General features: G+C 35.4%; 1 protein-coding gene across 1 annotated transcript; it reads right to left on the minus strand.

Annotated features, from left to right (window-relative positions):
• Positions 1-7764: 7764 nt before the first annotated feature.
• LOC149957531 (uncharacterized) lies at positions 7765-8580 on the minus strand. Its single transcript, XM_090167075.1, has one exon. The coding sequence runs from the start codon at positions 8578-8580 to the stop codon at positions 7765-7767; it is 816 nt and encodes a 271-aa protein (XP_090023201.1).
• Between the last annotated feature and the right edge of the window lie 8446 nt (positions 8581-17026).

The following is a 17026-nucleotide window of genomic DNA, read 5'->3' on the forward strand; positions in this document are numbered from 1 at the left end:
AAATTAATTAAAATTTAAAAAATGCAGCCGATACATTTAAGTGATCGTACAAAATAGTAAGAAATCAATTACACGAAACATCGTTAATTTGTTTGATTTATAATACATTTTAAGACTCGCTTTTACTGTCTGCTACGTTTTACAGTCTGTGAGGTTGATATGTTAATTTTTGGGTTTTAGTTCTTTAACAATTAATCTAGTTTACATCTAAAAAGACTAACTTATACCGCCAATGTCTTGCTTATTTTAATAAAATTGATAATAGAACTTTTTTTGCAAAACTTTATTTTTAACATAAAACTCAAAAATGAATAATGCAATGTTATAAAATAATTTTCAACTCTGAACCTGAAATTAAATATGTTTGTAAAAAATGGTTATAATTTGTTTTTAAATTATCTTACATCCTTCTAGCTGTCACACTCTAAAATAAAAACTCTGATTTAAAATTTAAAACTTTTATTAATATTTTACAACATTTTTTGTTGACACAAAGGAACTATCGTTAATAACATTTAACACGCTATCTATAAAAACCACTAAATTGTCTATCGCCTTTAAGAACCCAGTTTTTGGGGCTCCTTCCAAAAGCATTTCGTGAGAATTATGCTATTTTTGAAAATATATCATTCTTTGTGCAATTAAATCCATTTCAAGATTTCCATTAAGTTTTTTCAATTCTTTATTTAAATGTTTAATCAGGTCATAGTCCTTAAACGGTTCCTTATTTTCTTTATAAGTCATTATTCGCCAACAAAAATCAAAGCGAAACTAGTTTGTATAGAAAGCGATGTGGTTTGTTTTTTCTAACAGACCACGTAATATAAACTACATTAACAACCCGATTTTAAACAGGTTACACAAAAATATTTTATCGTTACACCTTGAAATAAAAATTATAAATAAAAATTTTTTGGCAAGAATAAATGGACACAAATGAATCTGATTACCGCGAACTATTAACGGTACATCACAATCTTTCCGTCTTTCAACAATTAAACCGTAGAAAGGGCGAAAAAAGCCCCAGGTGGATAATTCATCTTAACTCAATAATCTTTTTACTTCCGAAATCCTTTGCAAATATTCGTTAGATAGGTTCCTTTCGTATGAAAGGTAACAAACTTTCAAGGAGTATTCTCTCTGCTATATATTCCGCTTGAAGTTTTCGTTCGTTTTTTCAATTCTATAATTGTATGCTGTAGTGACAACAATTCATTCTCCTTACACAATTCTTTATTTTGTTCAGCACTCATTTTGTTCGACTGTCGTCAACAGATTTTATTCTGTTATGTGTCAAAAGTAATGAAATAGGCAAAAATCCATAAAAATCAAAATTTTTGGTATTTGTTCATAGAGTGCCGGTTTTAAATAAAATTCTTTTTTTAATCATCACACTAACATCATTATGGAAAGCACGTGCCAGTTCTATTATTCCCGCCCATTATTTCGTTTTCCATGAAACCTAACGATCGTTTTGTCGTTATAAAATACCAACGTGCTTGTGAAAATGATAAATTGACTAATCTAAGTTATATATATTATATTTGCTGTTGCCAATAACTAAGTCTTTAATCCAATCTTGTGACGTATACGCTAAAATGTAAAATAATAATAGATGGCTGTATGTATTAAAAAATACAATATACCTACATACATTTTTGTAACGAAATTTTCCATTATTTAATATTTGTACCCAATTAAATTAATTATAAATATAATTAAAATGAAGCATAAGCAAGCAACAATAAAAACCATTGACTGTACGCTTAATAAAGAAACCATTCAAATTAAAAATACAGACCTCTAGAAATTATAATAGTGGTAATAATAAATGTAATTATAAATGTATTTCATAGTTTACACATAATATAGGTTGTTTACATTAAAAGACGGGAGATAAATAACTCCATATGTCATCTTCAAAAGTTATTGTAGCCTATTGAACCAGAAAATGTACAAATACAATAAACAGACCAAGATACAATAAGAACGATTTATTCTTAATTTGTTACGTTTATTCAATACACGAAGAGAAACGTTCACGAATGCAAATTTTTTCACGCGGACAAATACATGAAATTAAGTTTTAATACGCTTATAGTAGTTAAGATGCCTAAAAATTCCAGATAATAAGACGTACGTAAATTCTGGTACCTTACAATATTCATTTACCTAATTTTAAGTTTAATTTACGCTTAGATTTATCTTTGTTGTCAACTTATTTCAGAAAATTCAAACTGATCCCAGTTTTTACAAACTCAGTGAAATATTTCATGCTTCACATTTATAATTTTTAAAGCTTTTAAATAATTTTGTGTGGGGTCGATGCTATCAATTGTTAATAAAAAAATTATGCGTTATTGAGTTTTTTTATTACTAAACTTGGAGAGACTTATTTTATCAATAATTATATTCATCAAACAACCATAGAAGGGATGATCTGATTTAGAAAGAATTGGTCATATATACCCAGATAATTTTTTAATCGGAATTGTATTTATACATTGTTGTTTTCTTGTAATAAAATTATATTAACTCTATTTTAACAAATTCTATATATAATCATATATACCAACATTTTTTAACTGTTGGTTAAATATTTATTTAATTATTTTACATAAATTAAATTATAAACATTAAGTTGTGTTAGTTGGTTGAACTGAACCCATGACATCCTCTTTCCGTTTCTTTAAATTTCTGTTTAATAACAAGAAATAGTATATTATGTCAAAACTTTAGGTAAAGTCTTGGTTAAACATACTTCACACTCTACTACTGATGGATAAAATATTCTCTCACAAATCAATTGCGCTATTTTATCATCTCTTATGGAAAATAATAACAGTGTATTTTATAGAAAAAAGATTTATTTACATGTTTTAAATCATTTTACAAGTTTTTTCAAGATTTTGCAATACTTCAATAGAAGTTTCCGCATTGTTGGGGATTAAAATTTGATTATTTTTACAATATTCTTCAAAATAAATAAGTGCTTCCAGCTGATTATCGCTCGGCATTTTCAAATCGTTTGTAAGCACAGGGTTAGACTCCATTAAAGAATTCAACGTTTCTTCAGCCATGTTAAGAATATTCGAATCTATACTTTCTTCTTTACTAGTTGGTTCAACATTTGAGTTTGAAGGTTGAATCTTACCGTCGATTACTAAATCATCGTACCATTCTTGATTTTTTACGTTAAACTCGTTCAAATAATCAATAATTTGGTCGTCTAATATTTCTTCTTCGCTTGTGTATTTCGGTTGATTTGAATGAAGACAATCGCAAACATCAATATTAAGAAGTGTTTTATTAGAATAACTAGATGTCAAATGGTTCATCAGATGCATCTTAAAAACTCTTCGTTCCAGAAATAAAGCTTGACAAACCCAACATTTAACACTAAATTTAAAACTATCTATAAAATCAAACGCGTGTTTTCGACATGGCTGGTCAAAATAACATTCATTATCAACTAGTGAATCGCATTTAAATTCTGGTTTCCCCATAAATAACTTCATTTTTTTAACTTTTAAAGAGGGCGATTTTTGAGACATCTTGCGTTTTCCCATTTCAACTGTGATATAATAAAAAAAATTTACTCGCAATTAGGTTTTACAGTGATATTATACAACTCAACAAATAACTTATATTTTGAAAAATATTAAATTCCTCAAGGTTAGCAGGTTTGTGTATTGATGGGGGAAAGCACATTCCAACGATACGAACACCCTTTTTAATATATAAAAAGTACATGTATTTACGATAAATTTGTATTATAATTATCGTTTAATAAGGTTGAAAATAATTACAAAATATAAATTATTTTTGAAACATAATTATTTGATTAATTATTTCTAAAGGTGATTTTAAATATACTATATTATGAAAAAAGATTTCACCTTGACTTATTTTTATATAACTTAAAATCTTCGGGTTTTTTAATTTATGATAATACTAATATCTACACATACAACATTTGTATAAAAACTTGAATTTTACCTTTAATCATTAGAAATATATTCGCCGTGTAAACGAGAGAGTTGAATATTAAGAAATACAGTTTTTCTTCAATTTTGGAGATAAAAGTATGTTATTTAGTAATTTTAATATTCTTTAATTATATTTTTTTAATTATTTCTTCATTTTATATAGTGGACGAGAGTTCTTGCAAAAATTTGTTAGAAAGAGGTTCTGTTAAAGTACAAAAAGATGGTTTTATTTGTTGTCGTTAGAAACCTATGGTGGACTCCTATATTATTGTTGGAATAAACAATGTCGATTTTACTACCAACCTGTTGTGTTTAGACAAGGCAATTGTTTATCAATGAGAATTCCATCGGATGCATTATTAATCTTTCCTCAACATTTAATTTGTATAATATGTGGTGTAAGAGGAAATAGAAGACGTTCGAGAGATACAGATTGTATAGAATCTGAATATAGTTCGGTATGTATTTATCCTCGATCTAAAAAAAACACTGTGTATAAAATGAAATAAATCTTTTTTTTATAAATATTTATTGTATTATATAGAGAAAAGTTACATAAACAACAGAGCAATACAAAATAAAATTGAATTTTTTGAAAAAAACCGTTTTTTAATTCACATTAAATATATACAACGTTTGTTAGAGCAACCAGTTTTTTTTTCTCTTTATAACGGGGCTCTGTGGAATGTCTCCTGGCAAAACGTGATCTGCGTTTATAATTTTATTGATTAATTCAATCTGGCGTGGAGATGCGAAAGTTTGGAAAAATAGAGTAGGATCAATGATGCCAGATGTTAATAAACATTTTTGCGTTTAATTGATATAATTAGTCAATTGTTGAAAAATCCAAACTAGTTTTACAAGGTTGTAACTGTAGTTGATAACGTTTACACGTGACGATAATTAAGGGTGGGTATCAAATTACAAGGCTAATGCAATTGAACCTGTTCTATCCTAGAGGTAATTTTTTAATTTATGAATTTAAAGATATATAGATATTTTTTAAAGTTCACAATGCGGCAGAGTTTCATAGAGCTTGCTTCTGGTAATGCTGATCAACAGAAAGTTAAAAAATTATAAATGAATGTAAGTAATGTTTAATTTTAAAATAATTCAAATTATTAAACTTAATTTTGTTTTAATTTAGCCACCAATAAATACCCGTTCGTTTACTGTGTATAGTCAGAGAAAATTCTATTTACAATGTTGCTATTTTTAATTTAAAAAAGTTAATTATTTTTTATTTATTTTAAATAAATGGTTTTGGAATTCTTATTGATTATGTAATTTAAAATGTTTTTCCAACTTTAGAATATATTATTTTACTATTAAAAATTAACCAGACATCCATTTGTGTAAAATTATAGTCTTTTGGGTTGCAAAAGTTAGTGTTCGGCAGTCGATTAATCCATGAATAAAATAAGCTCGGCTATATTTCAATATTTATTTAAATAACTAATAGTTTAATAGAAATTGCAAAATGTTTAAATAATTGAAAGTGAATACGCCTATTATTTAAATAAAACAAACAATTACTTAAATAAATACCGCTTTTATTCATTGTAATTTGTTGTGTTTTTAAAATATGTATTGATTGTTTATTATGTCGTTATTGTATTATTTATTTATCTCCAAAAGTAAATAAAGTTTCATTTCAACAGGGGTAAAACATAAGTTATTGGGAGGATATTGACCAATCAGGCCTATTGCAATTTGTTGTGTTTTAAAATATGTATTTTATTTCGACAGGAGTAAGTTAAATTGTATTTTATTTCGACCGGGGTTATACATAAGGGGCTATATCTCGGGCGGATATTGACCAGCCCCATTGTAATTTGTTTTAAAATGTGTATACATAGTTTGCACCGAAGGGAGGGGCCTATGGTCTCCAAGGAAACTGGGAGGGGGATCAAAAATTCAAACCATTTCGCGCGTAGCTACTAAATAGGTAGCCATTTTGTTGGTAATCTCGTCAAAGCGACAAAACTAATTAGATTTATGCTTTCAAATTTTAAACGGGCCCTAAACAAAGTCAGATAAGATTCTAAGGCCGGGTTATTTAAATAAAATATCAAATTACGACAGAAATATCTACGAAAAGAAGTTGACAAAGCTTATCAAAGTTAGGCCTTTGCGGTCATCCTTTTTACAATTACCTTCGCTATCGAATAAAATAAACAATTTTCGCTCTCCCTTGGTAATTGAACTACTCGAACAATTTTTAACCAGGCAGATAACCATTTTTAACGTGAAACTAATTTCTTAATCATTTGAAAATAATTAAAAGCCGCAAACAGACGATTGAAACTGTTAACCCTCCCGTTTTACTAAGAAATTTACACCGGCAAAATGGCGGCATAGAATCGTTCATTCTAGCTCAAATTAAATATTTATTCTTGGTTCTTATATCTATACTTGGAACTGCGTCATTGATGACGTAGGCATGCAAACTATGTATTGATTGTTTATTTATTTATTTCCAAAAAGTAAATAAAGTTTAATTTTCAACAGGGGTAAGTTGGATATCACGTGATTGGGTGTGGCCAAACGTTGCCAAGGCTATAAAGCGAAGGTTTCCCCATCTCGCAAATAACTAATTAGCATTTTAAATGGCGAAAAAACGAAAAAACGAAAAAAATGACACCAAAAGTAAATAAGTGGAAGTATTTGGTGGGGTCACATATTACCGCCCATATCTCGGTTCGACCTTGTCCGATCGTGACCAAACTTGTTGGGAGTATAGACCGAGGCTTAGTGGTTGTGGACAGGTGTCAGACGTCGAGGTCAAAGATTATCTTCAAGGTGAAATTTGAGATTGAAATTAAAATATTATGTTGATTTTTTCCAAGGGCAAAAATTTTTGTTTTTGAAAATATTTTGGGGGGGTGCGGGGTTGTTTTGGTGGCCATCTTGGCGGCCATCTTGGATTTTACATGTTCATATTTAGTTTCCTACTACTTACGATCTAGTTTAAAGGTATAATCGTTTTCCCGTCTACACCCTATTACCCTTCTATCGCGTCAAGTCGTTGTCCCGTATACTGATGCTGCCATTTCCACTTACATCGTTTAACGATATTCAACACCGAATGACACTGGTTGTAGCTCATCTACTTCCCAATTTTTTTTCTATAGTTAACCCCCAGCTTTTTTTTTTCATTTATTTTTTTCTAATTTTCATTTAAAATTTTTTTTTTTTAATTTCTATACTTAACCCCATCTTTTTTTTTAACTGTCGCATAGACACTCAGAATTTATAACCCGGTGTAACCAGTAACAGAGACCACACCAACGCAGTTCTTTCATCATAGTGCCAGCGTCCCCCCTAACATTTTTTATCAACCCATTATTATTATTCATTAACTGATATTATTATTATTATTTAAAAAAAATTAAGGGCAGCCCCCGCCGCCGCCGCGAAAATTTAATATCGCCATCGCGAAAAAAGTCTAGTGCGGGCGCGATTCTCGTGTATGACCCCTCGCGCGCTATTTTTTGATAGTTCATTCTCACCATTCTTGGTAGCCAAAGCGTAGAGTTTAAAGTTATTGATTACTCGTAATTTGTTAACGACTGGTCTATACTTTTTTACTTGTTTAACGGTTACTACCGTGTGATCTCTTAACCGACAAATGTGATGTGGGATTTCAATTTCGATAGGTAGAGTAGGAGCGTCAACATCTACCCCCACCATTCCCTTCAAGGAGTCCATAGATATTTTATTTTTAGTAGAATAATTATGACGGAGTCCTTTAGCCTTAATAACCTCGTGGGTTTCACCGGTGTCGGGGTTTATACGCGTAGTTCTTAGAACCCCCGCTACAGTACTCGGTTATATAGCAATTTGGGCCGTATTCCGATAATTGATCGGCTATTTGACCTAAGTAGGGCCCCTCCTCTAATAGTTTATGACCCCCAGGGCTGTGATACATGATTGAATCCGTATCCATATAAATTACGTGCTCTCCGAGCTTATCCAGGACCTCGTACAATTTCATCCTGGCGAAGGCGGTGGTGTAACAAGCCAAAACGACGTTTACGTGTTTCAGAGCCGGGTCAATTTCTTTTAAGTGTCCCCATTTGAGTAAAATAGTGTCGTCATCAATCGGCAATACACTTTTACGTTCAATATTGGGGTCGTTAAAAAATTCTAAAATGTTTTCTCTATCTCGAATTACTTCGGTCTTGACAAAATTGTTACGTTGGCCTAACTTGCCCCAAAACGACGTAGCCATGAGTTTTCCTACGCTTCTCCGACCGGCATTGTATTCAATTTTGTCAAAGTCCAGTTTGATACCTTCCACCTTTTCAAAATCTTCGACGTATTTCCGCTTTTCCTCGTCGGTATTAACACCCGGTGGAAAACCACTAGCTTCCGCTTTAATTTTATACATCGTTTTGATGAAAGCCGCGAATAGCCCCCCCCCCTCGCTCGTTTTTACGTCATAGCAAGTCGTAGTCTCGTAATGCCACGTTTCGTATATCTCCAAAACCTTGTAGCCCATTTTGACGGCCAGTTTTAATTCGTCCGAAACGAAAGTACCGATATAAGCTCTATCGGGGTCGTCGTGGCGACAAGTCTCCTGATTCATTTCTACGCTATATTGCTGGCAGAGCGAAAACACCAGCTTACCATTCACGTGCATAGGGAGAACAGGGTGGAATAGTTTAGGGGGAGGCAGAACTCGGCATTTAACCAAAACCCTCTATAGAATCTAGATATTGTAAATCTTCCGGGTCGATTAGCACTTTCTGGTGCCCAACTGGGACTTTAGCGTAAAGATTTACCGATGGGTACAGTGAATTAAAGTCTCCGAAAAATATACGATCAAGCCCGGTAATTTTAAGGTATAGACGCGTAGCGTTAGTCCGACCGCCGTAAAACGCGTCCCGCGGATTGAGCGGTGAAACGATTTTCCTCGTAACGGCCTCGAATGTCTTGTTTTTTGGGTCATTGGCTATACAATCGAACTGGCGTTCCAACATTTCCGTCACTGTTTTGTTCATTTTTCTTAGAATTTCGACGGATTTGAGTCTGTAGATAACGGTGATTACACGTGACATTAGGGTCACTGTGTATCGGGGCATCACGACCTATTTTCTTACACGTTGGAAAACCGTGAAAAAAGCAGCCTTGGAAAAAATAAATTTCATTGCCGTAAACGCCGTCAACTTTAATACCACCGACTTTAATTCTTTAGCACGCATACCGGTTTCTATTCTTATTCCCCGTCTCTTCTCCTCCCACGCTAACCATTTATATCCTTTAACCGACTGTCGATCGGTTAGTCTATAGCCATTTGAAGGTATAATGCCTATTGTATCTGGTTTTAGAATTTTTTTTCCTAAAAATGTAATTACAGGCTCCGGGTAGAGTAATGGCGATCCTAAAGGGGTCTGCGTTACATATTTCCATAAACTCTTACCGGAAAACGCTACAGCCGAGCCTAAGAATGTTGCAATCGCTCTTGCAGTATTCTATAGTGTCTTTTACAAAGTCAAATCCACGCCCATTAGCGATACAGTCTGCGTGCCATTGCATTAACTCTTTTCGCTCGTTTAAACCGAGTTGATTAACACCGTACGCTTCCAAAGGCGGGAAAGGGTCACCATTGGCGGTAGTATAGTTGGTCTGTTCGGGTTTGTCAGGGTTGAAATTGTTTTCGACACAGTTAAACAATAGATGGGGGAACCGCCCTTTTGTCGATGAGGCCCCTAAACCAAAGGTCTTGTTAAATTTAGATAAAGCCATTGGCAAGTAAGAATCTAAGAAATTAAAATTAAAACATTTGATAAATATAATTTTGGTCCCGTTTATAATGCTAAACGGAGAGACCTTTTTATCCACTTTCAGAATAGATCTAAAAACATATTACAGATCGTAACATTTGGCCGCGTGAGCTAGTAAATAAATCGTTTTTATATCGGCTAGTGTCTGTAGGTATTCTACGAATCGGTTCACTACGCCTTCGCCTAAAAAGATTCGCTGCCGAGAGCTATACCGAACACACACGGCGCAAACGTAGCTCGAATCTTTCTCATCGAGATATTCTCCGCAGACCATTTGCGAAATCAGTAGAAACGGCTCATGCTCGTATGCCATAGTGTTGTTCTTGCTGCGTTTGTTTTGAATACTCTCGACATCATAATATATAAATATATATTTCGGCTTTTGAAATGTCCCCCTGTTTCTCGGAATTGCCACGTCGGTATGAGATTCCTTTATAGGCTGGACGTAGCAAAGATGAGGATAGGAGTTGTAAGCTTTGCAAATAACGCAGTAGACTTCGTAACATTGATGTAAAGTATTCCTATACCGGTAATCCAAGTATTTGTGACATTTTGCAAAACATTATTTTAGCGCAAAGAGGCTCGGTAGTGGACGTGGACTGCAAGTGCGCGTCGAAGCAATCCTTACCACGGAACGATCGCAAACATTGTGGGCACGGAATTAAATCACCCTGACAATTTAGAGCACGGCAACATAATTTACAATAAACAGCGCACGAATGTCGTGATTTTTTATCGAATCCCACTAAGCAAATGGGGCACGAATAGTTAGTACTGAAAAAGGGCGTTAATTTTGATATAACATCGTAATGGTTATTTTCACATATCAAATAAAGCGGGTTACCAGGGTTCCCATCTTCCCCCTTAAAGAGGACTTCGGGTTTGTCGTTTCTTGTTTCTTTTCTTCTGGCATAATGATTCAGCCCTGGTCGTTTGAAGAACCGAGATGGTCTTATACAGGTTTTTATATTCGTTATAAAAGTGCTTGACGCCGGATTTTGCGTTACTTTGAGTTTAGCCATCGCGACTACGAGCGCTCGTGCTAGACATAATTTATCTCTATTTTTAATCGAAATGAAACAACGTTAATCGCGAATATATCGAACATGTTGTTTCAAGCCGCGATTTCTTAGGCGGGCCCCACCGTGGGGTAATCGGACAACGTTCAGAGTGAAAAAACGGGAGCGCCCCAGAAATCTTCTTTCTCATTTTCGTAAATCTCCCCGTCTAAAAGGTCGTATACGCTACCGGGCTCAAGTTGGGACTTTTTACGGAAAGAAATTTCCAAGACTTTACTCGGAAACGCTTCTGACGTACAAGTTATTTGAACCTGGTCGTCGTCCATTAATTGCTCGAAAATGTACGTGAGATATCTACCCGTGAAATTAAATTTTGGATAATCTTTCTCACCATCGTCTATGATTTCAAATTGAGCTGGTAATACCAGCTGCACAACAGCATCGTTTACGGCAATACCACCACCATGTTGGGGCTGCTGCGCCGGTGGTGATGGTGTATGATTCGATCTATCACTAGATATACTTTCATTAGAGCCAGAAGAACTACGCAAGGTACTCGAATTTTCAAACATAGCGGGCAGTATGAGAGATGGTGTTGAACCCCTTACGGCCCGTACGGATTGAGAATTATCATCCTCATCAGGGTATACAGTCGATGCGGCTGAGCCCTGAATACTAACAGGCTGAGACGCGTTATGGTCCATATAAACATTGTTACACGCGTTTATACTAACGAATTCGCTTATTGATAATGTATCCGCGTTAGATGTGAAACCAGTATCATGTCCTGACCACCTTGTTTCCTGTTTCGAGTTATTTGGCGAACCTATAGGCTCTAACCGAATTGATTTGCTTCCCGGAGATGTATCATTGTTAGAACCTGTATCAGACTCGTTTCATTTAACGTTAAAATCCTCCATCTTTCTCTTTCGACCGATAGATGGCGATAGGCTCTCCGTAAACGAGTTTAAAATTTCAAAGTTCGCCGGAGCGCTCGTAGACAACTTTGAAATTTCTTCTTCGCTCCTGGCCGAGTTATTTTCCAGATTTATTCTCTCTACCGCGTTGGATTCTAGTCGCGTATTATCAGGCGTGACTACGCCATGTCGCGATAAGTCCGACTCGCTCGTGTCAGATATTTCGCGAGCGGGTGTCAACCAGTTATGGTCGGAAAACGGGAATTGATCAATAGAATAAATTCCATTGGAATCGTCCGGTGCGAGGCGTGGACTCATATCGTCGTTAATATAATTATCAGTGTTGTATAAGGCTGGTAACTCAAAATCATTGGCTAGCCAATCTAAACCGGGGCTGTTAGGTTGTTCGTTCCTAGCGTTTGATTCCGCGAAATAATCAGCCGTGTTATAATCAATCGGTAATTCAAAATCATCTCCCAATTCAGATAAAATATCATTCCTATCCTGACATTTTATTTCGAATTCGGGTGTTAAGGCGTAGGTTGGGGTATTTTGAATTAAATTATTTAACTCGCTACGATTATTGCATTTAAAAGGTGTTAGAGGGATCTGGCCGAGGTACTCAATTATTTCTCTAAACGTTTTAACTAAATTACTATCAGTAACACAGTTCGGTACGCAATTGGTCAAATCATCGTAACAACGCGTTAGAGACGCCAGATTAAAATATAAATTGTACAAAAAATAAACTTACGGGGCGAATCCGAATAAAGTATCGCAAATCTGCCAAGAGCTGTTCTGCCGACATTCTAGTACTTTTTTTCTGGAACAAATTAGAAAAGTTTAAGACTCTTGGAACTCTAGTTTCCAAGTGATGGTTGCCATGATCTTGGCTGGCCTTTTTATCCCCAAACGCGTCCTGGGCTTGTTAATGCAAATTCTCAAAAAAAAATCACATATGGCGTATGAAATATAGCACATGTCATTCTTGCCTATATTTATGAGTCATTTTAGTTAGGCCTATGTATGTTTTTTCGCATTAGGTTTTTGAAACTAGATACTTATGGTTTTTTTAGGCTAGCACAAGAGACAGTGTAAATAGTGTCTTGATACTATTTTCCTCGACAATTCTAGCGTGGGAATGATTTGCCCACTGACTCGCGGGGGCCCCCATAGTAATTTTTCCTTTCCAATGAACTTAAATAATTTTGGTTTTAAACTTGTATATAAGCAAATGTCGGGGGGAAGTTACTCGAAGAACATCTTGACTAAATAATGTTTCGTAAACAACTTTTCCGTGGGAAAATGGTTTTCCAAAATTCTACGGCCCTCATTTAACTTTACCATCGCAACTATATTGCGTATAATAAACGCATATTCTAATAATCCTCCAAGTGCTTGACTTTTTTCTTCAAATTACGTTAAGAGGAGGTGATCTTGGTCAGCATCTGCCAACATCTGTCAAATGAAATTGGATATCAACATCCTAACGCCGTCAAGACCGAAAAAAATGGCTACATAAGGCAAAAAAATGTCTTAAGCTTGTGGGAATGGTTTTCTCGATATTAAGAACGCCCTCCTTGAAGAAAAAAACATATACAAATCCCAACAGCTCAGTCTACCCATGATCAGTGCCTCATTTCATTAATACTATCAACACTTGAAACATGTACTCTCCACGCTCTCCTTCTCCTATCCCCGCGACTCCTTCCGTCGAGGAAATACCTGAAAGGCTGGGTACGGCAAGGTCAGTACTTATTTTTAATCCATTTTTGAATTTATATGGCCCGTTTGCACGAAAAAAAATATCTAAAAAACGTTATTCGTAGCCCACCAATGCCAGACCCCGACCAACAGCGCCATTATCCTGGGCACAGGAACCCGCCGTTTTACCGGGAAAATCAACCGTTCCGCTATCAATTGTAAAAGTTTAAATATTTTATTTTTTCGGTATTCGTATATATTTAAAGCTTTTTTCCCCTTAACTTTAAAACGACCTCAATTCTGTCCAAGACTACCTCTTCAACCTGGTTCTTGTATGCAGTGCTTAATTGCGGGGTAGTACACGTTTATTCTAAAATGTCTGTAACAAACGACTAATTTGTGTTTTTAAATATATATTCAGTCTAACAGCCGAGCTATACCACCAGGCTCGGGACTTTATTCAAGAGAGGCCCGAGTTAGAAGGCTGGACCAGGTTAATTGCCCAGGAATTCATCGCTATCATTCATCGTTTTTCTCTTCAAATACTTTTAAAAATATTTTTACTTACTTTTTTATATAATAATAATAATAATAAATATATACTTTTTATTAATAAACATTTGGTTCTGTTTTCACAAAAAGATTTCTTCTAAAATGATTGGGGGTCTGCCCGCGCATCTTTAAGATTCTTTCTTTAACATATACCGGGTCTGGGTGAGGTGTAACCTAATATCGAGGGATATGCTTGACGCAGATGTTTCCCCGTGTCCACCCCCCATATGAGGGGTCCCATTAGCGACTGTTGGCGAAACACTCGCCGCAATTTAGATCAGACTGTTATTCGCTCCGGTTGTATTATATTCTATCTCTTCCAAAAAATGTATTATTACGGCATGGATTATCTATATAACAAGTAAGTTCTTTTATTTTAAGTTTATTAGTTATATGGTCTAAACAATTATTTTAATACATTAGCTTTACAACTCTCCCGGAAGGTTGTGCTGCGGGTGAATATTTCTGGGTGCTTGGGTAAATTTTTTGAATTCCCGTTTGACGTTTTGTTTCTACATTTTATACCTTTTTTTTATAGATCCATATTCTCCCTGGCAATCGGTGAAAGAGTTTACCTCCCTACGTAAAATTACCATTTAGCTATTAGTTTCCTACATTTTATTTAATTTTTTCTGCTTCTTCTTAATAGAACTAGAATCTCCTTGGAAAATGGGAAACGGTTTTGGCTCCCTGTGTAAATTCCAATTTGGTTACTTATTTATTATTATTGTCTCTACAGGGTGACACCGCCTAATTCTACCTTCGTTGGGCGAGTTGCCTTTCTTAAGAGGGTCCAATATTATTGGGATTTTCCAGAGGAGGTTTTCAGCATTGACGAAGTTCTTCGCGTCTACTATTAATTAATTAAAATGTTTATTTCATATTTTTATTATTTCTTATTATTATTAAATCAATTTAGCTGCCAATAAAAATGAATAACTTTTTTTAAATCAAATTCTTATTTCACATCATAGTTCGGTCAAGCTTACGTCTAATACGTTGGCGTTACCCGGGAACAGACGTAAATTGCGTCCATAAAAAAATAAAATCCTGTAAATTGAGTGCACGAAAAAGTCTCATAGCACGTCATAAAAAAAGTCCCAGTCATAAAAAAAAGTTGAAATTTTTTTTAAAAAATTATAAAAAAAATTCAAAAAATCCCATAAATTAATTTTTTTTAATCCCATAAATTAAAAGGGGGTGTCAGGGAATGGGGGGTTCCAAAGTGAGGCTTAATTCTCTGACGCCGCCACGCATTTACTTGAATGCTGCAAGCGAGCCTATAACGAGTCGGTTGAAGACTGTATTAAAAAAGAAGCGAGGAAACGGGTAGATTTAAAATGCGAAGGTAAAAAAAGTAAGATTCCTTACGACCCGGTGCCCTTGGGAGTCGGAAAAACTAATGACTTTTTTATAGTGGAAATCGAGCACTCAGGATCTGCTCAATCACAAAGACGATCATCCGAGGCTACTTGCCAAAGAATGTTTGGCTTACGCTTGGAATTTCTTCTACTCTCGCCAAATACGCGGAGTTTGACCACATAACGAGAATAATGGGTCAAGGACAATTTCCATAACATCATCCTGGACATTCAAAACGGGAAAACGTCGAAAAAAGTAATGGCACGGCCTCCGACGCGAAACGCGCCTGGATGATGTTTATGAACGTTTGTAATGTCCACTATTTCCAGTGCCATCCCACCGTGTTTGATTTGCAAAGACGATTGGTCGATTTGAATAGCCAACTAAAGATTAAGGTGGTGGAAATTGAAGCTCATAATAAAGAATATACCGCGAGCTGGTTATCGGCTAACGCGGTTTTCCCAATGATTCGAGTGAAGGGTTGGCTGACCTCCGAAAGCGCCATTACGCGGGACCTCCAACAGTGCGTCAATAACTTAGTTTACGGCTATTGCCATTTGTTAGGACTCCATATTGTGAAAATGGGGATCCACGTCCGCTCGAACGTTATCGAACAAGAGCACGTGGCTGGTTTCGCGACGTTGGTGTTGGAAAAAATTAAATTTCACCAGGTGAATCCAAACATTCCGCTCGTCTCCGATACCGCGGTAATACGCAATATGAGTCGCGTAATTTTACACGCGATGTACGACAATATAAGCGTGGTCACTAAGAAGATCAAAATGACCTAAGCCAGTTTGAACGTTTTGCTGTCTCTAATCCGAGCCATTATTTCTAAAGCAACGTCATCGTGGTGAACGACTATCAGCACCCGCCGCCGAAACTGTGGAACGAAACGCTGACGGACGACATCAACAGCTTCATAGACGAGCATTGCGCCAATGCCGATAATCGTTATCATTATACGAGACCAGGACGACGACGAATACGGTCACGTGGCCGTTGACTTTCTCGACTTAGACGCGACAACGTGTGCGTGACCGATTCGGAAGACGAGAACGTTTCCGATTTGGCGCGACCCTATCCCGAAATGATGGAGCTGATCACGTCGGCGAACGAGGTTTCCATCAAAAATTCTCACTCAAAAAACCAAATAACAACGACGTTCTTAGAGACCGACAGGTATAAACTAGACTCTAAGAGCATCAGCCGCACGAAATGCGTATTATGCTTCAATACAACGAAGCCCCACAAAGGCCGTATTCATGAAAGAAAATACGATTTGAGTCGCATCTTGCGTGCGAGGTGTTTATTATTTTAACTCTTTGGACGTTGATGGCAAACTGTTGGCTGAGAGGATCGCGAATAAAATTAAGGCGCCCATTTGCTTTAACGGGTGTCGAGATAATCGAACTTTTATTTCCAATGAATTATTAAACCCTACTAATAGCAAGACGCGAACGACCTATAACCGCATTGAGCGTTTAAAAAAGAAAAAAACTTGCAGCTACCAAAACGATAAAACTGCGGTTAAACGTAAAACCGAATGATCACGTTGGGCACAGTATAAAATTCGAAAGAATGTGAATTTCATAAATTATATTGTTAAGATTTGTATTAAACAAACTTATTTTACACTGTAATAAGTTGGTTTTTGCTATTTAGTCACAATTTTGGTTACTATCTTAGTCACT

The sequence above is a fragment of the Leiobunum rupestre genome, chromosome 2 (assembly GCF_980474605.1).
Source record: "Leiobunum rupestre chromosome 2, qqLeiRupe1.1.hap1, whole genome shotgun sequence".
NCBI classification, from domain to species: domain Eukaryota; kingdom Metazoa; phylum Arthropoda; class Arachnida; order Opiliones; family Sclerosomatidae; genus Leiobunum; species Leiobunum rupestre.